We start from the raw sequence: 21,617 nt of genomic DNA, 5'->3' as shown, positions 1-21,617 counted from the left end.
GGGAATAAGGAGGTGACAGCAGAGGATGGGGTTATGTTGTTAAGGCCTGCATAGCTTTCAAGGTGGTTTGGAAAAAGTCCTTGTTTCCTCTAGTAAAAGCTATTCCCTTCTGCACCTTCCCTCTCCCTGGCAGAGATTAGAGCAGTAAGGTTAATATAGTAGCAGGTACATCCATGAAAATCCGCAGCTGAGTCTTCACTCCAAGTGCTGCCAGCTCTTCCCTAAATCTTCAGGAATCAAGGTGCCTCGTTGGAAGTGGCTCCATTGCCTTTGTTGACGTAAAAGGGACGGTAATGTGACTGCAATGGAGAATTTGGGGCATGTGAGTTTGACCTACCTTCTTCTGATGGCCTAGCCTTCACCCTCCTAGCTAGCCCAACCAGACCTATCCTAACACCTTCAGTCTTTCCTCCTGCAGAGCAACACCACCTCATTTCACTACTGGAGCCACCGAATGCAAATGGTGTTGCTTTTGATTTATGCTTTGCATGGACCTCCTTCCTTTGCTAAGTGAGTGTGTGCATCATATAAAATCTCAGACTGTGACTCATGGTTTGAAAAGAGGTTTCTGGGAGAAGAGGAATGTCACCTTTATTTTTATGCTCCTGTCAGTGTCTTTTAGTTGCTTGCTAACCTGGGAACTCAGGGGAGTTTTCACACTTAGAGCCACGCAGAGCTGTGCAAGTGAGAAGCAAATGGTATGGGGTTTATTTGTGCTCTCTGGCTGCACAGCCAAAACTCTTGTGCATGGAATTCTCACGCAAGCGTGGTGCTTATTTGTGCCCCCACGTGTTGCAGGGCTGAGTGCTGAATGTTTGTGTAAACAGAAATGTAAGTGGAGAGAGAGGGGCAGAGCCTAAAGGAATTGCTGTTTTCTGTCTCTCCAGCTCTATTGCAGTCCCTAATTGTGTCTTCTCATCAGGACCTATCCCTGGAATTTCATTGTGTGCACTACTGAAAATAAGCATCTGATCTGTCTTAGGTTTGATCTCCTACCCAGATTTCTCTTGCAGAATGTGGGAGAGACCTCACAGGAACGTGCTGGTACATTTTTGTGGGGTGCACGAGTTCACATCAAGCATGGCAAGGGGCTGGAAGCATGGGCAGAGCAAGCCCAACCCATCCTGCTGCTCAGTGCCAACTCCCAATACCTGCTGCTCAATGTTCCCTTCTGTTGAAATTCCTTTCATTTTACGGCTTTAATTTCTAATATAATTAAGAGATGGAAGAGGGGGGGCTTCGTTTTAAAGAACTCCCTGTGGGCTAAAAAGAATTTCCTCCTTAGTGCAGTCCTTTGTTAAAATGCATATTTACAGAGCTTTCAGAAAGTGTATTACTTAAATACACGTTTAAGACTATTTAAAAAGCTGGATTATTGGCCCAATAGACCATAAAAGCACCTGCAGATCTGCAGTTGAGAGCACATGTTTCTATTTTGGGACTTTTTAATGCTTATATTTATCAATTCAATTGTTAGGTTCAGGGTTATCTGGTGAATATGGGCTATAAAAATTAAATAGCCACTACAAGGGTATGCATGAAAGAGAGACAGAGAAAGCCTGGTGACTTCATGTGGGAGAAGTTCCCCAGGTTTTTCTCTGGGGATTAAGGCAAGCATGGGTTGTGTTTGTGGAGGGCAGCACACTGACTGTCATGGGGTGCTTATTGCTAAGAAGACTTTACTCACATCCACTTAACAAAGGTGACCCACTCACATCTCTCTAACAGGCACTTTGCCTTCCTGGCCAGAGTTCCCCAGTGTAACACCACAATTAGGGAGGATGGGAGGTATCTAAAATCTCTGGGAAGAGTCTCTGAGCACACGTGTGATGTAGCAGATGATCTAGGAAGGTGGTGATCAAACACAAGACAGAAGATATTGCAAAACATTGCTGTGCCTAGAAATATGTTTTACTGTAGCACATTCAGAGGCTCAGGGTTGGCTTTTCTGGAAGTGATACAGTCTACCAAGGAACATCCCTTTCACTGGCATTCGTATCATCTTTTGATATTGCATCTCCTCACCGTAGGATCTAATTAGGAAGATCTTTTATATTGTTGTCTTCAGTGTAATTTACATAATCTGTGCTTCCTAGATGTCACAGGATTACTAAGAGTGTATGATGTCCCTGCATGGAGGAAAAGTGCTATAGATAGCAGCATTTGTATAGTATTTGTATAGCTTCTGGAAGCCTGGTTCAAATGTTAGACCAGGGCACAATCTTTTCAAAATGTCTTTTTGAAGTATTGATTATTCCTACAACCCAGAGCTGTGGACATATGGGGGGAAGGGGATGGGGGATGCTAATCTGGATCCTTCTGTGAATGCACTTAACTACGGGGGGAAAAAAATAATAGAACCTATTGACTTGAAGCTTCTACTTTGCCATCTCCAGAGGACCCAAGCCCTAGTGTCTGAAGTCTCAACTGTCCCTAGAAGAGATAGTTCTCTTGCTGAAGCTGTGCATATGCTTTCACACCAAGGGTATGTTTCTTACCAATACAGACTGCTTAGAGGATTTCCATGTCTGTGGCGCCACCTTTGCAGACTGATGTCTCACTATTGAAGGATAAGCTGTGACAACATAAAACAGCCTGTTACAGACCAGTCCCTGCCACCATCCCCATCTCCCCTTGCCAGCGTCAAGATGAGTAGCAGGACTGGAATGCCACATAATTAGTATTGCACTGCTTCACATGGAAACACAGCCATTTCTGGGGTGGGACACAAGAGCCGTCAGGTCAGACAGATGCCTCTTCCACCACCAGTCAGTTAGGAAAAGGGAGCAAAGAAGGTCTGTCTAATTAAAACGTCTGAGGAATGCAGAGAGGTGGAATGCAATCAGTCCAATTAAAATTTAGGCCAAGTCCCAAACTAAGCGTTCTGACTCTTGCAAAGAACACTAAAGGCTATTTAATTAGTGCCAAAAGCCAAGGCCGGGGTTTCATGTCACAAATTAATGACAGTACCTCTGGCAGTGTGATAAGCCCTAAACCCCTTCTACCATACCAGCTCCATTCTGATTCAAAAATAATGCCAGCCCTGCTGAATCACAACGAGTTTCAGTGCTCTCAGGCAATGGCCTTTCCCCACTACCTCCCATTCTTAAATGAATCAGCCCTGACTCTGCTTGGCAGGTGCTGATGCTCTTGGATTCCACCTCTGGTGCTCTTCAACTAGTAGGGAGTGAAAAGAGGATTATGAGACAGTGGATGGGGGATTCTGGTTCTGATGGAGGACGACAGGCAGCTACTGCATTTTACTTCTTCTAAAGGTTGTGCTCAGTGGAGTTTCTTGCAGGATGGTACTGATTCAAAATGCTGATGAAGCTAGAGGGGTAAAATGGCCATGATCCTCATTTCCTAGAATCTTTCTCTCCCTGGTCTCTACACCTCTAAAATAACCTAAAATTCTGGTCTCTACCCATTGCAAGGAAAATTTAAAACCCCTTTGGCTATTCACTAGATAGGATTTTTTAATGCTTTTAAACACTTTGATAAACTTCTCTTGCCCTGGTTCGACAGGGGAAGCTGCTCATGTCAACATGTGCGTGTATCGGTCAGAGCAGGAGGTATGGGCCAGGTGTAGGACTGCTCCAGGCCTTCTCTAGGGGAGCAAGAAGAGGATTAAATGTCTTAGAACCCAAAAAACAAAAGAGGCAGAAGGAGGAGGGGGAAAAAACCTGAATGCCTAGTACCGGTCTTAGTGAAGAGGCTCCCATCAGACTGTTTGCTGAAGTCACCGGGCGGATTCTGTCCCACCGAGGAGAACTGAAAAGGCAGCTTAGTGCCATTGCCTACTGGAAGATAGAAGAGGTGCTGTTATTCCATGGTGTTGCAGGCTGAGTGGGGAAGCATTTTGAACCACACCCTGTAGAACCACCTTCAGTAGCTCGGGGGGACGTGGGAACTAACAGCGTGGTCCCTTTTCTCTTAGTAAGAAAAGGCAAAGGAGGGCAGTCAGTTGTGGGGTCCTGGTGTACAGTGTGAGGAGGTTGCAGTACTCCAGGCATGCAGGAAGGAGCCTTTCTCTTGAGATCCCCAGAGTGCAGGTGTGGCTGAAGAGCTGCAGCTTCCTCCCAGGTAAACTGCATCTCCAGAGACTGGAGCAACGAGGCAAAACTGCCTAACTTCCAAGGCTCCCTTGCCTCCAAGCAGTTGAGGCTTTATTCAAAGCTCATGGAAATTAAAGCCAGGCTTCCCCTCATGGCCTCCTTGGGGTCAAGCCCTAGCTGCCAGAATGCATCTGAGAGCAGAGAGGATGAGACAGCCCTGCTTGTGGCCTGAAAAGCAGGACTGGCTTAGGTGTGGCTGTGAGTCACCAGAGCTCCCCCAGGCAGAGTGGCTGCCGATGCTTGTAGGCTGCCTCTGAATGAAAAGGAAAGCAAGACCCTCTGAGCATGAAGGGAGCAAAGTAAGGAAACAGAGGTGAGGAAATGGAAGGTGGGGATTTGGGCAGAAAAGGTGTGACTCACTGCTGATGGTTTTCCATGCACTAGCTCAAAGCATCCCTTCCCCTTTGTGCTGGATGATGTACAGACAATAAACACGAGGCAGGGTCTGACTTGGAGAACTTAGGAGCAGAGTAAAAGGTGTACGTGTGATGGAGAAGAGCAGCCTTGTGCTTCTGAGACTGGCTGAGGGTATTTGGAGTCCCCCCCTGGTTCTGCTACAACTTCCACAGATAGCCTTGGATAACGTTGGCACTCCTGTCAATGGCAGTTGGTTAGATAGCTCAGGATCTTTGCACACCAGCACCTATGTTTTCTATCTTCTGCCTTCACTGTTTGAACAAAGAGCACCAGAGATGCCTTCCCCTCCTATTTATCCACAGCACCTAGAGCGGCGAGACCCTGGGCTTGTGTGTATGCAAACAGTGCCAATAACCCAGCTAAGAGATGGTTCTGTGAGACAGTGATTGACAGGTGACAGGACAGCTCAGAGGGGAAGCAGAAAAGCTTGGTTAGCCAGCTAGAAAGGTGTGCCACGGGGGGTTAGATCCTTTCAAACTGACGTCGGAATTACCCATACCAAGTGTTTCCTCAGTCGCTTGGAAGGAGGAAAATTCCCATGATCGTGGGTTGAAACTGGCTGTAAAACAAGAGCATCCAGTTCAGCAGTTGGCTCCTGATGAGCTGGCTCAAAGGCCTGTGCCTGCCATTGCTCTATGAAACAATCCTCACCAATTTGGAAGCAGCCCCAAACCAGAAATCTGGGTCCAGGCAGTGGAGGAAAGCCTGGTCTTTTTTTTCCTCTGGGTTCTAGGGAATGATGAACAGACTCCTCATTTAGAGAACAAAGCTCTCTTACTGCCACAGAGCTGTCTTTAGCTGCATTGAATTGCCAAGTCAGGTTTATTTCTTCAACATGACTGTTCTGCAAAGAGAACTGCAGGCAGAGGCTTGGATTTAGAGATGGAGAGACACAAGTAGAGGAACATTTCTTGCTCAAGCACACGTTGTCTCAGCCACCTGCTCCAGAGTTTCACTAGCCCATCATGCTGTGATGGAGACTAGTGCTGCTCTGCTCCTTTTGTGAGGCATTGGAATCCCAGCCCAGCAAAAGAGATAAATACTTGGAGCTGTTATGCTGCCATCCTGTGGACTGCTTTTCTGTTCAGGCAGTGTTTCTATTTAGGCAGTTATCTTTCCCTCCTTGTGTGCCTGAGTCTCTTCTACTCTTCATTCAAAGACTTTTCAAAGGCACAAGATGATCTTTTCAACCTCCTCCTGGCTTGGGCCAAACGATTTGCAAAATCAGGAGAAGAAAGCTCAGGGGAAGAGGACAGAAAGGAGCATTTTGCAGTTGAACAGATTGTTCCTCTGGTTTTTTAGGCAGCATTTGAAACCTGTTGTCTCCCCTCTGCCTCATTATATCATCCCTGCAGGTAGATGCTCTGTGACACTGTCTTTAATGGCAAAGAGCAGTGGAAGGCTCCTTGAATTTCAGCAGGGTTTAAAAACCTATCGCTTCAGCTCAAATCCAAGAAGGTTCTTAATATTGGCCACTGCAATTAGTGGAGAGCATGACTTGGGTAGCATTCCTCACTGCAGCAGATAGACTTGCTGCTGTGGCCTCAGGCAGAATTTGCAGTGACCCAGCCTAGTGAGAAAAAGGGCGTGTTACAAAACTGCCATGAGATACTCAAGGATTCTGTGGGGATTATGCAACGCCAAGGGGTGGTCCTCTTTTTTTCCTCTTTTCCTCTCATTTTATGGAATTCCTTAGAAAAGATGCAGTTAGAGGCAGTGCTGGACTTCTACATGACACATGGATAGAGCATAGAAAGCTCTAGAGAGTCAAATGATTACGGGTATGTTGCATTATTCATCAGATAATTCTTTGCTAGCCAGCATGCAAGCTAAGTGGGTCATATCTCCTGTTTTGCCTACTGATTCATCCCGTTCCCCAAGTCCCCATCAGTGTGGTTTCAGCAGCTGGTTCCTCTCTGTCATGCCTGAGCCCTCACGCAGATGGAGAATCCAGTGCTGTTCAACACCCATTTCAGCAGAGACCACGTGTGCAATCGCCTGCTTAGCTCCTTTGGACCAAATAACTTGGTTGGTAGACAACAGAGAAGGAGTAGTTTTTGCAGCATGTCTGTGCTTTCAGGAAAATGCAGATGTGTAGGTGGAACAAATATTTGTATATTCAAAAGGCCATGGCAGGAAGCAGTGGGGCACTGAACTGCAAGCTGCTCTACAGCCCTAGCTCTACCCTGCAGCTGACTGCATTGGTGTTCCCACTGGCTCCAATAAACAGCTCTGAATAAGACACCCTGCACCTAGCAGCTCCTGTGTCTTGGCACATCCTTCAGGAGCCTGGGAACCTGGATCCCAGCTGGGAGCCCCAGGGAGCCCCAGCTCCCAGGTCTCAGCAGCTGGATCTCCAGCAGCCCAGAGCAGAGCTATGGCTGAGAGGATGGCCAAGCTGTGCCGTGCTGTGGTGCTGCCACAGATGGCTTCTTTCGCCACATGGAGCTTCAGCTCTGTCCCAGACAAACACAGGAGTGATGTTGATAGAATAGCATTGTCTCCTGTGTCCCCCCACCACATCCCTGTCACACTCTACAAATGCATGTCAGGCCATTTTCACCTGAACCCAAAGCCCCACGTTTTGGGTAGAGATGGATTCAGTCCATGCAATTGGAGAACTAAATTTCAACCATTCCTTAAGGTCAAAACCAGTTTTGGAGGCAGGGCTGAGTCTTTAGTCTCTCCCCAGCATCAGCAGCTCTGCTTATCAGAACATTTCCTGACAGCACAGGGCCCGTAAAGCCCTGAAGCAGCTGGGGCAGAACAGCAGCTATAACCATCTGGGTGGTGTTTGGAGACAGGTTCTGTGCAAAACAAACCCACCACTGGCAAAACACCCCTCTGCAGCCTCTGGTGAAGAAGCTGCCCCTTAACTTGGGGGTCCTGCAGGGAACAGTCCTGCAAAAGCCTCGCTGATGCTGAACTGGGAAGGTTGCCTCTGCCCCTGGGTGTCTGCTCCAAATGGCATCCTCACCCCCCTGGCGCCAGGCAGAGCTGCCAGGGAGCTGGCAGGCATGGGCTGGGCACAGAGGAGAAGGGCAAAGTGGAAATCTGGACAAAGGGCTCAGTGTTGGGATCTGGGTTATCCCCACGAAACCCTGGTGACGGAGCAACGCTGCACTTCAACTCTGCCTCCAGGGGAGTGCCACTGCTAAGAGCTGGCATATCCCTCCACCCTGCCCACCATCTGGCTTTGCAGAACAGCAGCTGTAAACATCTGGCAAAGCCAGGCAGGTCCGTGCTCCTTGGGGACCAGAGGAAATTTGGTTGCTTACTTCGTGCTACTCTTGCTGTTCTTCTGTTCCTGTAGGCATTGCCTTGCTTTTAGCACTCTCTGCTTCTGGCTCTGGAGATCCTGACACTAATTTAGGAATACATAACTGCCACTTTACAACTGAGCGTGTTGAAAACAGTCATTCACTCCAAAAAATCAGCTTTTAGTGTTCATGCAACAACTGGGAGGTAAGCAAATCAGCAGGGCTTTTGTTGTCAGTGTCAGAGCTCAGAAATGACCCTAGAGTCCTGCTTCTTTAGGGCACATTGCTCACTTCTATCCTTTCCCTGAAGGGAAAAAAGTATGTTTTCTGTTGAAATCCTAATGGAGAGCAAGCCTAGTGTAGCTTTCACACTTGATAGCACAGTGGGATAAGCTTCTGGTGGAGATTAACACTGCCTCCAACCCAGTAACACATCCTTAAACTCCCCTATATTCACAGACTTTGAAAGAGTTCAGTTGATCCAGCTCTCCTCCATAGAGAACCTTTGCTGCCTTGTTTAAGATCTAAAGGCAGTAACTTCTCAACACTTGGGAGGCTGGAGAGAAGACCCAGCATAAACAAATTCAGGGGGACAGATCTTGTCCAGGGGACCGCAGGAAATAGGAGGGAAGCAAAATCTGGGACAAATCATTCATGAAGTTCCTTTCCTGTGCTGTGTTTGGAGGAAGCCAGACCACTAGTAGGGTGCCATACCTTTGGGAGACAGGAACATGGAAAACCTCTTCAGGTTGTCAGGCTGGTTCCACTCATAGTTGTTCATCATGTACCGGTGGTCCCCTGGAGGAGCAGAGCAGGGCATGAGTTGGGGGAGGCAGTTTAGTGGCATTGAGAGGGGGGAGAAAGGGATGAGAGGGATGACAGTTTGGAATTGCTTCCTCATAGTGCTGCAGGAGAGATGGTTTTGCTCTTTGAAAACAAGTTCCTGTGTATTTTTAATTCTTCTGTGGGACTCTAGCTGGGAGGTAGAATAGTGCTGTAGCTGCCCAGAGGTTCAGCCTGGGGTAAAAGTTCCTCAGAGGCACAGCACAGCTGAAGCATCCATCCATCCAGTAGATATGCTATCTTCTTGAAAATCCATAGGGAGACTTGAGGGCTCAGGCATTTTCCTACCAAAACACTGCTGTGTGGCTAAAATCTATCCCACTTCAAGAGCAGTGGTTTGGGTTTGGCTTCTTTTGTGTGTTCAGCCTGTGCACAGGGGTGACTTTCAACTCACAGACCTGGCACTGCAAGTTTTACAAACCTCAAGAAAGTCAGTGTTGGGAAGGTTCAATGGGTTGTTTTCTTTGACTTCTAAAGATGCTGGATGTGATTTGCAACCAGCTTTAGTTTCCTGGGCTCTTGGACATGAGTGTCTGGTTGAGTTTTCAAGCAATGTGGATCAAATCTTCCCTTTTGCCAGGTATTACACAGCACAGCTTTGGTTTTCTGACACAGATCCACAGGAAATGATGCTCTAATAGTACAGTTGCTCATAAAAATATGTTCTTTTCAGGCCTCAAGTGTTATATAAACCAGTTGTTCCCTGCCAAGGGGTAAATTTGATCCCCATGTTTAAATAGTTTCCATTCTTTGACTCCTAAGTCACTGAACAAACTTTTATGTTGTTTCTCTAGTTTATCTCTGTGTTATTTAAACTCTCTGGATGTTCTCTGATTATTTGCCTCTTTGCACACTACTAAATAGGTACCTGTTATGACAGCTGAAAAAAAAAAGTGTATTCCCTTTGGAGACTGCCATTAAGCAGGTTTCATTCCATTAATACACTATTTCTTCCTGGGAAGTTTTTTTACACTGGCAGCTCAACCAGCTGCGAATGAATTTGTTGCCGTGACTCAGGGGGAGTCTGAGTTAATTAAATCCATTAAGTAATTGTGGAATTATTTCCTTGCAGTCACTGGATGCAGAGTGCTCTTTCAAGTGTAACCGTGGTTTGAAAAACGGAGGGCTCTGATGTTTCTGAGACTCACCTTAAATAACATTTCCCAACTGAGTGGCTACCACTGTTGTTCTCATTAGGCAGACTCCAAGCTGCGTCCATTAAATCCCTGCTAAAGTTTCTGAAAGTGCCTGGATTTCTGGCAGCAGTTAATTGTTGCCCTGCTCAGAAATGTTTTGGCACTTGAATCCCATGGATTTCAAGTACCACTGAGGACTTCTGGCATCACTAACATGGAGGGGACCCTCATTAAAGGTGATCAAGGATTAGTCAGTCTTTATTCAGAGCTACTAGAACCAGTGTGCATGCTCTTGTTGGGTAGTACAAGTGGCCAAGGAAAATGTATTTGCTTCAGGATTGGTAAAAAGCAGCTCAGCAGATGGAAGGTAACTTCCTGAATGACAGTAACTGGAATGCAAAGTGCTTCTATGCTACACATCCAGTTTTCAGAAGTGCTGTGAGCAGTCAGGCATCCCAAACACTTTTGGGATTCTGCCATCCAGAGTTTGGAAATTCTGCAGATTTCCAGGTGAACAAAGAAGAAAGAAAAATATATAGAAGTGATTATTTGCTCTGAGCTGCCTGTCCTATATTTGTATTAAGTTATAGCCAAATTTCTCAGCCATCCTTAGCATATGGAGTGGTGAGAATCTGACCAGGTATGTTGGAGTGTTACGTGTTGGAAGATAAGTAGTGTTCAATTACTCTAAGGATAGCAAGAGTTTAAATATTGGACTCTAGCTGTTGTGAGCACTTGGAATATGATTTCTAACTTTCAGAAAAGTTGCTTCTCTGGACCAGGAGTCTCTGGGCCATCTAATTCATGTCTAAGGGAGAATGATGGTGCTAGGTAAACATTAATGAACTGTTTGTGGTGGAGGCTCCTTGGGGCCAGGGACTTACTCTTTCTCTCCATGATGCAGGAAGGCAGTAGGCTGTCACTTGATGAATATTAATAATTCTGATTACATATCTGTATGCACTCTGTTCCCATGTCACCTGCAGTCTTACTGCTCTAGCTTGTGAATGCCAGACAACCTGGTTCACAAAATCCAGGCTCTGAAAATGAATTAGCATGTGGACCAATAATTGAACCCTTGTTGTTCTGACCTCTGTGCTTCTTTGAGCTCTTTTCCTCAGCTGCTTGTGTTATATGAATTGGATCTGAGATTATTCCTGCATCTTTTCAAGGTACTTGTCCTCCTGAACAGCAGAGTTCAATTTATCCTCGTGTTATTAATCCAGCTCCTTGACCTTTGTTGTTCAGGTTCCCAGAGTTCCACAATTACTAATAGATTACATCCATATAGTAGCCTGGTGAGATAACTATTCTGATCCTTATTATTCTTAGTGCAAGAGGTCATTTTGTGGGATTAAATATCTTGCCCAAGGTTACAAAGGCTGTTTGTGGGAGAACTTGGAAGTGAAACCTCTCTTGTGGAGTCCTGTTCTAGTGTTATGTCTTCCTAATTTTATGGGTGAGCTCGACACAAGACAAGACCTTTCTGCAGAACCAATGGGGAGAGACAGAGTAAAAAACTTAGGTTTTAGAGTTCTAAAACTTAGGAGATTCCTTGTGATGCTGTTTTATTCACCATGACCTCTTCAGCCACCTGAGAAAGGTCACCCATCCTTAAACCACTCGGGTGTGGGGACCATTTAGCACTGCATGTCCCTTCAACACCCTGGCTCAGGGCAGGTGGGGAGCAAAGCTCTCCCTAGGGGAACACACAGAGAAGTAGGATCAGAGAAAATTCTGGCACTTCAAGTCATAGCTTAACCTGAACACCAAAGTGGGAAACCTTTTTAACTTGGAAAATCTGCTCTGAGGTTTTCAGTGCCAGGTGCTTGCAGGGTGTTTCATGTTCCAGCCAGGCAAGCAGTGGCTGAAATGGGGCACTGTGAAATGCTCTGTCATACCAGCACAGCCCATGTGCTAACAGCTCTACAAGTAGGCTAAGGACAGGATTTCAAACTGCCACACTGGGCTGGCTCCATTCACCTTTTTGCCACTGCCTTCTCAATTTATCTAGCGAGCCACTGAGTTGCTTTAGTGTATCTGTGCAGCTTTCCATGTGGAAACCATCGTGCTAAGCTTGTTGATGTCTGGCACAAGGTAAGAACATCCCTGCTGGCCTCTTGCAGGAGGGCAGGATCACCATTATCCAGCTCAAAAAGTTGCTCCAGAGTCCCCCGTGGGAGGTGGCTGAACCAATGAAATGCTGTGAAGCCATAACATGAACCAGGACTCAGGGGAGCAGGGTAGTTTGGATCCCTGGGTGCCCTCCACAGTGAGATAGAATCATAGGGGTTGGAAGGGACCTCGAAAGATCATCTAGTCCAACCCCAGATACTCTAAATCCCTGGCAGTTCAACTGGCTCCATCCCAACGTAGGTCTGGTAGGATAGCTGTGATATTCCAGAATGAATTCCAGCTATGCGTAGGGTTTCTCCCACTTTCTTTCTCCTTTGTGAGAGCACACTCATCACCCTTCATTTTCTCTGATTCTGCACTAGGTGTTGCCAAGGGAAGGGGGGAGAGAGGGAAGGGGCAGATCTGGGATATTTTACCATTCTCCATGTGGTTCCTCTCGATGAAGTTCCGGCCCAGGTCTGCCTTGCAGATCTTCTCCACGTGCCTCATGCAGACGTTGAGAAGGTCATCTCTCAGGAGTCCCATGGATGGGCTCATGCTCTCCCCTTCAAGCAGCACACTGTACGTTGGGAGAGATGGAGGGGGGACGTAATTCCTCATCAAAGCCCCAAATTCCTGCCAAAAAGAAGGGAGGAGAGGTTACTGAGAAACAGAAGAGATGGAGGCTAGACCCTGGGGAACTGGCTGATGTTAGGCTCCAAATAGCATGAAGGGCAAAGGAGAACAGCAAAGATGGAGGGGGCAGATGAATGTTCTGCCCATGAGCTGTAGCCATCTACAAAATAAACAGGCATTGGCACACCTAAGTCCATTCTTTACCTACCAGAGCAGAGATACCTTCAAATGTCAAGAGTCTGTTCCTGCCATACCTGTGCATTGAACCGCTGGAGATGAACACATCTTACCCCAACTTGGGATTTGTCTGTGGGACAAATCTTGTCCTCAAAGGAGAAGGAGGAAGGGGAGAAGAGATCTCAGTTACCTGCAGGAAAAGCACAGAGTCGCTGATCTGGTGGATCTGCTCCCTGTTCTCCTTGTCCTCCCGCAGCAGCTTTGCCCTCTCTTCCAGCTCCTCCACGATTTCTTTCACATTCTCTGATGCAATCTTTTCCCTCTGGTCCAGGGCAGCCTTCACTTCATCCCTCTGTCTCTCCAGGTCACGGATCAGCTCTTTGAAATGCTGATCCACTGTGGCTTTCTCATTGGTTGTGTAGTTCTGGGGAAGGAACGGGCAGAGGGAGGAGGCAGCAGGAAAAGATGCAGGAGAAATAAAATATTAAACTTGTCAGGGAATCATTTGCTACTAGAGGGATACAGAGAGGGATATGTTCAAGCATTCTCAGCATTTAGACTGTGACTGCAAAGACTTTTAGGCATGTCTGAGTAGCAGAAAAGCTGTGCAAGAGAAGTAATACTTGTTCTTGCAATAATTCTGTGTATGTAATCTAAAGGGTATGCTGCTGTCCTGATTCTAAAAGCACATCTTTCATTTCAATTCATGAACTGCACTCTCAGGTGATATTTAAAAACACTGTTAACCTGCTAAACAATGGTGCTGGCTCCTCAAGAACTAGGAGGACCAAATTCCCACCATTTCAAAGGATGAAAGGTGCTGAAACACTTTTTATAAACCTGACCTCTAGGTCAGTCTGAAATATTCCTCAGAAGAGCTGGGGATGTAGTTAAAATCAGAGTTAAAATTTCTAGGTCAGATGTCCAATAATAGTAGTAATAGTAATATTCATAAGAATAAAGCAGAGAAAAAGCAGAACTGGTGAGGCAGTGTGTGTGTACCACATAAAAGGGAGAAGAATGGCTCTGCCTGTTAGTGTTATGTAAATTTTCTGGGGTGTCTCCAAATAGTGTTTTCACTGCTCTATTCAGTTAAGAGCACAAATGAAATAAAAAAACCAAACCCACCATTACTATAGTCTAGCCCTGAGTGTGGTGGAAGAATTATAAAGGAGCCTGTATCAGTATGGAAATAAGCTGCTCCACTACAAATATGATGTTTGTTGGTGTAGTTGTATCTGTTCCTGTTGCCTTATCTCTGGGTAATCCAGAGCCCTTCTGGAGTTTATTTTTGTGTGTGGTCTAGGAAGGGGGAAAAAAACAGCACACCTTTGTTTCTGAATCAGCCTGGGTGCTGGTGATTGAAGAACTGTAAGGGACCCAAAGCAGGGAGGAGGCTTGGATCATTTTGTAACAAGGCTGTGCTGCCTCTTCTTGATCTCCTGCAGGGTGTGTTGCAAGATGACTTCAGTAGGAGTTGTTGTTTCCAAGATTTGGCATGAGTGAGTTTTGAAGAGTGATGAGATAGAGACTGGGTAAGGGATGGAGGAAGAGCTGGATATGTCAGAGAAACAGAGGAAAGGAGGAGAGGGATGTTGAGAGAGTGGGAGAGAAGGGAAGGTGTCCAGCACAGGGCAAACAGAGAGGTGAACCTGAAAGAATATCCCATACACACCTTGATCCGGTCCCTCTCCTTCTGCCACTTATCCATTTCATCTTCTACCTCAATGATCTTCAGCTGCAGTTGCTCCTTCTGCAGGGAAAGCTCAGCCTGTGAGAAGAGGGGAGTCTCATCAGCCGGGGCGGAGGGTGGCCTGCTTCAAAGAGGCACTGTGCTTCCATTTATTCATTTGGCCCTGAACAATAATAGCTGGGAGGTACAGGTTCCTGGCACTGCTTGAAATGGAGATCATGTGCTAACGTTGGACAAGATCCCAGCCCTTCTGGCTGGGTCAAGAGATTCAGCTCCCTCAGCAAAGACAGCAGCAGAAGCACCCACCTACTAGGCTACCGTCATGGTGCTGCTTTTAATCCCATTAGAGTCATTAGCTGGAGGGGGAAGAGGCCTGTTTCAAAATTCAGCTGTGTATGCAGTGAAGGGCCCATCCCAGGGTGTGCCTCTGCAGCAATAACAGTTTTCATGTAATTAGGGAATGACGTTGGACGAGTGTTGCAACAAGAGGACGATGCCTCCAGCAGGCATTCTGTTTAGACAGGATCGTGGATTAATTTGCTCTGAATTGAGAGCTTTCATGTTACGATGAAGCTGGGGAATGCTTGGAAAAAATAAAAAACACAAGAGGAGGAGGAAGGAGGTGTAGGCAGCCATGCTTGGCTTAGATCAGCAACTTCACTGGGAGGCATTTGCATGGTTGTTTTTTTTTTTTGCACTGGCTTCCCAGAGAAGTTCAGACCAGACAATTGCATGCAAGGCAGCTCACCCAGCTGCAGGTTGTGGAGGGTTGGGCAGCCACACTGGTGCAGCAGGCTGCTTGGTGTGCATGCTGTGGCTCTGGATCAGACCAGGACCCAGCTGCCTCGTAACACCTCGTGCCGTTAACTCCGGGCAACCCCTCCCTCGGTCCTTCATCCTCACCACCTCCCTGCCCAGCACATCATGACAAAGCAAAGCCTTTGTTTATGTATTTCAGGATCTTTCTGTGTTTTGTGTGTGCACAGGTTGGTCATGGCACAGCTATAACCACAGGCTATGGGGCACTTCTCCCCAGAGCTCTTGAGGAACTACACGCTTGGCAGAAATCACCCGTGTTCCACAACCAAGTTATGTCACAGGAGAAAAGTTCTGAAAACCCTCTGTTCATGTAGGAGGCTTTGGGAAAAGGCTGTGTTACCCAAAAGCACTTAGATTTAGGCCAACAGTTAGAGGCAGGGGAGATGAGGGATGGATAAATTCACTCCTACAGCAACGAACACAGTGAGGTCTCCCTGCTGTTAAAACACAAATTGTAGCTCCCACTGCTTTGCAGCCCATCCAAAAACATAATAAAACATGAAAAGTTGGGTCTTCTCTTGTGATTGGAGTTGCCCTTGGGGAGGGAGTTTAAAAGTATTCAGTTCTCCATTCAAGGAGCAGAAAACAGCATCATACAATGAAGAGCCAGCAACAAGCTCTCAGCAGCTCAGACCCAAGGCAATCAGGCCATCAGGGCTCTTGTCTTGGTGCCAGTCACCACAGTGTCTGAACATCCCTGTGAGCTTGAAGCAAGCACAGCTGCCTCTGAGAGCCACTGGCTGTAGCTGCTCCAATTTAGAAAAGCTCTATTTATAGAAGGAAAACAATTTGATAGTCCTTTTATTGCCTTATAAAACAGAACAAAGGGGAAATAAAAAAGGCAAGCGTGCTTGAAGGTATCTCAATGCCAGAAGAGCTGCATCCACACATTGTCATTGTAATAGTCCTTGTTTGTTGAGAGTTAGGGGAGCACTGGCCCTCTAAATATTATCCATACACCTTGACACCCTATAGTAGTCAACTGGATGCTGTCATGAACTGAGGCTCATATTCTGCAGGGATTGAGCAGACAAGGAAGGGTTTTGCAGCAGAGGATGCACCCAGACTCAAAGATGTGCAACCATCTTTGCACAGCAGGGAAATACAATGAAATAAAAGCTTTCTAGACCCAGGTATCCATAATACTGCAGTTAACCAATGTAAGAAATGATAATATAATGCAAGTTGTTTCCTTGAGCTACATCCAGATGGCATTGACTGTTAGCAAAGCACATCTCCTGAGCAATGGGAGGTCTTGTTTCCCTCCTCATCCCTAAATATCAGGACATTCTTGTGGCATGAATGTGAGTGAAATCATACAGAGGAGGACAGGAGGGATTTATTTTTTTTGAGAGACATTCACAGCCACGTAGACACTCCCAAACAGAAGGGATTTGAAAGGAAAGGTAACAGAAAAAAAACTTCAGGTGATGGCTGGGAGGTGGTGATAACAATACTACATTTTTATAGTACTTTATAATTAAGATGGGTCCCAAAGGAATTCTGCAAACTATGACTTGCTCAGAAGTGATAGCTAACTTTTAACAGCTTGTTGGAGTTATCCCTTCCCCCAGAAAGTTAGTTTCTGTGCCTCTGGGAGGGGATGTAACAAGTATTTAAGAGCAGACCCACACTACAGTTTAGAGTAAGAATTATGATTTGCAAATGGAAATTACAGAGATAGTTGCAATAGGCAGGATGCAAATACCACAGTCATCCAGGTTTGGCACAGTTTAAAACACCCATACTGAGGGCAAAAGGAAACACTAGTACAGACATCAGCAAGGGCAAGGAGTAAGGTGTTTCATCACCTGATAGTATAAACATTAAAACTAGTCTTACAACAGAAAAAAAAATGTTAAAAAGAGGTCCAGGGAGACTAGGGAATAGTACAAGAATTGGTGATGTGGGCACAGGAAGGTGGGTTCAGTAGGGGTACTCTGGAGATGGACCACAATGTAAGGGGTTCAGCAAAGGTGATGTCATGTTTCTAATGTTCTGTTTGGTCAGGGGCTAGCTGGAAGATTATTTTGGCTATCCACATATAGCCCATGCTACATTTACAGGTCCTAGGAACAGGCAGCTTCTCAGCTTCATTCTCTATGAAAAATCTTCTCTCCTGGCTTGTTTCCTATTCCTCACATGATCCAAGACCAACGTTACCAGATCCCCTTATGTGATGGACCACCCAGAACAAATCCCTTGGGTGAGACTTGGTGAACTATAATATAGCAGCTCCACATTGTGGGGGGAGTCCCTACAGTGCAGAAATAATGATAACAGTGAAGATGATTTAAGCAATAGAGGTTGAGACCATTGGGTTTGACTACAGCAAGCTGAGAAGTGCTGGCATTGAGAGTCTTTGAGCTAAAAGAGGATCCCCTATTAGACTCTTAATTAGGGCAGTCAAGAGGCCCAAGTGAAAGTTGAGAGTGTACACCTAAACATCCACAACTGAACCCAGCCCTTGTGCTGTCAAAGGCCTAGAGTTGGGAGATGAGGTGTCTTGCATCATGCTGCAACTCATTTTGTGCAAGGCAGCAATACAAGCATCATCATGTCTTAATGCTCTGGGAACCCAGTCCCTGAATCAGGGAACCACCCCTGTGTCACCAGCCTGGGAGAGCTGTGCTAATTACCTGACAGCAACAACCAAATGCAATAATGAAGCTGGAGAAGAAGTGTTTAAACGAGTTGTCCCAGTACAGGGCCTGTGTTGGAAATGACATGTCTGAGAAATCAGCAAATTGTCTGAGACGTGATTTCTGCTGGTTTTGCCAGGTGGATTTTTCTCTCCAAGCTCTTTGTTAAGCAGAGGTGGGTGTCAGTGGGCTACAATCTCTGGAGAGACTGCCAGCATCCTCCAAAAATGCCAGTAGCCACTGCATGAGCTGGGGATGGGAAGACTCTCTGCTTTGCACAGTTGGAAGAGAATTCTTTACTCACATTTTGGTGGATTTTCCCTGGCTTCTGCCCTCAGCTGTAGAGGCATTAATGCAGGGAACAGGCAAGTCTACTCTAAATCACAATTTGTAGTAGGGCAGCTTCCCCAGCCTTCCAGCTAGGAGGAATGTCCTGCAGGGATCTGCACCATCTCTGTGGCAGGAGCAGCTATTTTAAGCCATGTCTGCAGAGCAACCACAACCAGTGTGGATAAGGTCTCACAGCCACATCGTGCCCTAACCTTGCATCAGTAAGAAAGGCCCAAAATCCTCCTGCTGGCACACTGGTGCAGTCTTGTTTGCTCTCTATTCAGGCAGTGAAAGGAATAGAGAGAGCGCTTGGGTGGAAATACCTCTGGGACCATCTCCGTGGACGGTTGACTTCAAAGCCTAGTTCAGGCTCTGTGAAGTCTCCCCTTTTAAAAGCTGCTTTGTTGAAAGGAGGAACACCCAGCTCCCGTTTCTGCACAGCAGCCCTCTGCTGCCTTTTTAAACCTGCTGTACAACGTGAACTTTTCTTTAAAGGTAAAGAATTAAAGGGGAAAAAAAATAAAAATCAAAGCGCTTTCCACTAGAACTGACCTGACATGCTGAGTGCTAAGGCTGGAGCTGGATGGTAATACCAGGTTATTTACAGCTCTCTGACTGGCAGGCATATGGGAAGTTGTCTCATTTTGAGAACAGGCCTGTAGAACAGGTTTTGAATGAAGGATCCCCTTTCCAAATGAAGGATGCTCTCTGAAAGGGGGGCTCTCGTTCTGCCCACAAATGACACTGGCCAGAAGGTTTATTGGAGTGTACAAGCTGCTTCTGACAGTTCTCACTTTTCAGCTGTGTGTGGTTATTACCCAGCCTCACAGACTTTCTTGGTTGTTCCTTGTATTGATTCTGGTAGGGGTGTTACTTTGACTTTAAATCTGTAGCAGGAAACTAATGCAAAGTGGGTCTGGGGAAGGCATTAAAGGTTTGCTGGGTAAAATATGCAAATACCACTGGGTGGAAACTCAGGAAAAAAAAGTCTGTCGTGCCTGCCAGGTTGTCTCTGTCTGACCCCCTCTGCCTTCCACTCTTGTCTGCTCAGCAGCACACCAGGAAAAGGGGGATGAGTGACTCTCACCCCAGGCTCCTGTCAAGTGGAGGATGCTGCTGTGTTCTCCCTTGGTCTTACAGACAGATATCAAGATTTTTACTGCTTGCCTAAATGTTCTAACCAGTAGGAGTCTATACTGGCTTGTTTGCATTCCTCTTCTTTCAAGCTGTACTCTCTGTTATGGAGCAAGCTGAGTTACCTAATTCTACAGAAGGATCCTAAGCTAGCCCTTGCTTTCCCAACACTGAAGCACAGCACCTCTCCTCTCTGCAGTCCTGTAGCAAAGACAAACTCATGAAAGAGACTGTAACTTCATTAATTCTGCAGTATGAAGGTTATAGATCTACCTAAGCCAAACATATTACACCCTTTTATGTGACAGCTTTGTGCCACCAACTTTCTGAGCACCCAGGCTGGCAGTCAGGCTTAAGTGCACCTCAGCACAGAACCATCCCCAGCTCTGCCAGAATCCTCTCCAGGTTTAGAGTCACAGGACAGCCAAGGACTGGGAAATCCTTGCAGCTAAACCAAGCTGTCCCTTGACAGCTACCACTGTGTGAAAGGGTCTGTCTGGAAACAGCTGTATTCTGGTCACCAGTCCAGTGGCATCGTTAGCAAATCTGGAGATAGTAAAGCTACCCTGGAGCTACTCAGATGCCCAAGCCCTCAAAATGGAGCAGGGGTGGGGATGATCTGTGGGTTTTTTGCTTATTCTTTTCACAAAGGCTGGCAGCACCAGCCACACTTTGCCACCTTTCCAATTTGTGGACACATTCCAGCTCAGCTGATTTGCAAGACTTGAAAAGAATAGGTGGTGCACACAAGGGACTTGGAAATGTTCATTCCTCTTTGTGGTTCTTGCTAAGGCTCCACCTATGAACGGTGAATAAATCAGGGCTAGGAATAAACATTTGTAAGCAACAACTAACTGGTTAATTGTTTTTGTCTGAGTGAATGTTCACTCAAGTTACAACACGATCAAAACTCGTTGTCAGGAGAAACTTGCACATGGGTATGATTCATATTGATAAAGACCCAAATCCTTCAGGCTTAGCAGAAACAGCACAGGACACTACATGAACTGAAGCATGGAGCTTCAAAAGTGGCATAAGGACTCTGAGAAAGAAATCAAACAGCATCTAAATCCTAGGTAAAGCTTTCCCTGCCCAGCTACGGTTGCCTCTTTTAAAGCAAGGTGTTCTAGGTCCACCCAGCTCCAGGAAGAAGGCTCTGACTAGCTTTGGTTCCTCAGGCAGCAATTGTTAGCCTCTCTTCAGTAGAAATGGCTAAGAGGAATTGGACAGCCTGGCAGACACTAGACACAGCATATGCCTAACCCTCGTGAAGCTGTGTCTGACATCAAAAACACGAGGACAAGCAATTAGGAAACAAACAGCAGGCTGGCAAGCCCTGCAGGAATTTCTTTAAGACAGACTGGCTGAGACATGAGAAGAAACCTTGTCTAGTTTCAGCAAGACTGCAACCTGGAGAAAAAAACCAAAAATTTGCACAGGAACACAGAGATAAGCTCTAAATAAGGTGCTATTTTAGCCTTTTAAAAATAAATCTTCCTAGCATCTTAAACTGTTCTTACAAGTGAAGGGTAACTCCAGACTTTCCAACAGTGGGTATTTTTATTTGCCTGTTCACCACATCAGAGCACTGGCTTGGGCTGTGCCTAAGAGGAGGATTTAGAAGACTTTAGTGCCCTTCCAGTTTCTTGCCTGTGTGACTCTAGGCAAATCCTTTTACGTTATCATTTCATGGGTCTCCTTTCTGTAATCCCTCCTGTCCACTTAGATCAGAAAGTCTCTAGGCCAGGACACACGTTCTTGCTATTCTCACTGAACGTGGTGAGACCCTGATCTTTCCTAGAGCTAGTGGAATAATCATACATCCACCCAGAAAGCAAACAGCATGAGACTTTAGGCAAACACATGTGGAAGACTTCTCCTTAGAGTGAGTACTGTCCCACATACCAGCCTCATCTCCTTAGATGTCCATCCTCTAAACCTCTTGTAGTAACACTACAGGGGAAATTAGAATGTTTTGTGTTTCCACCAGGCTTTATTCTTCATTTAAACTTCAAAAAACTCTTCCCATAGGTGTGGCTCGATACTATTATATCCATAACAGAAAAGGGGAAAAAAAACCAAACCCAAACCATAATCTCACTCGAAGTAGCTGAGATGGCAATTTTCAGTAGTAACCTAGCAGCCACCAGTGACTTGAGCAGCCACAGATTTGGCTACTTGTATTCTGGAGGCCCTAAACTTGTGCAGTACCCAACCTTGCTGTGGGTAACGCTGCACAAACCCTGGCAGAACTCGTGCCAGTTTTTTTGAAAACTCAGCATCTGGGGCTTTGATTCGGT

The 21,617-nt window shown here is 46.1% G+C and overlaps 1 protein-coding gene across 1 annotated transcript in view; it reads right to left on the bottom strand.

Annotated features, from left to right (window-relative positions):
- Window positions 1–236: 236 nt before the first annotated feature.
- TRIM29 (tripartite motif containing 29) overlaps window positions 237–21,617 on the bottom strand; it is a 22,575-nt gene continuing 1,194 nt past the window's right edge. The window contains exons 2-9 of the mRNA XM_008946825.1: window positions 14,375–14,470; window positions 12,890–13,123; window positions 12,324–12,522; window positions 8,507–8,590; window positions 5,032–5,091; window positions 3,699–3,797; window positions 2,499–2,575; window positions 237–299 (exon numbers count right to left, since the gene is read on the bottom strand). Coding sequence (XP_008945073.1) covers window positions 237–299; window positions 2,499–2,575; window positions 3,699–3,797; window positions 5,032–5,091; window positions 8,507–8,590; window positions 12,324–12,522; window positions 12,890–13,123; window positions 14,375–14,470 — 912 coding nt within the window. The remainder of the gene's footprint in view (window positions 300–2,498; window positions 2,576–3,698; window positions 3,798–5,031; window positions 5,092–8,506; window positions 8,591–12,323; window positions 12,523–12,889; window positions 13,124–14,374; window positions 14,471–21,617) is intronic.

This window comes from Merops nubicus, unplaced genomic scaffold (assembly GCF_000691845.1).
Source record: "Merops nubicus isolate BGI_N331 unplaced genomic scaffold, ASM69184v1 scaffold7669, whole genome shotgun sequence".
NCBI classification, from domain to species: Eukaryota; Metazoa; Chordata; class Aves; order Coraciiformes; family Meropidae; genus Merops; species Merops nubicus.
Note: the sequence above shows the minus strand (reverse complement) of the source record. Positions and strands in the feature narration are given on the sequence as shown.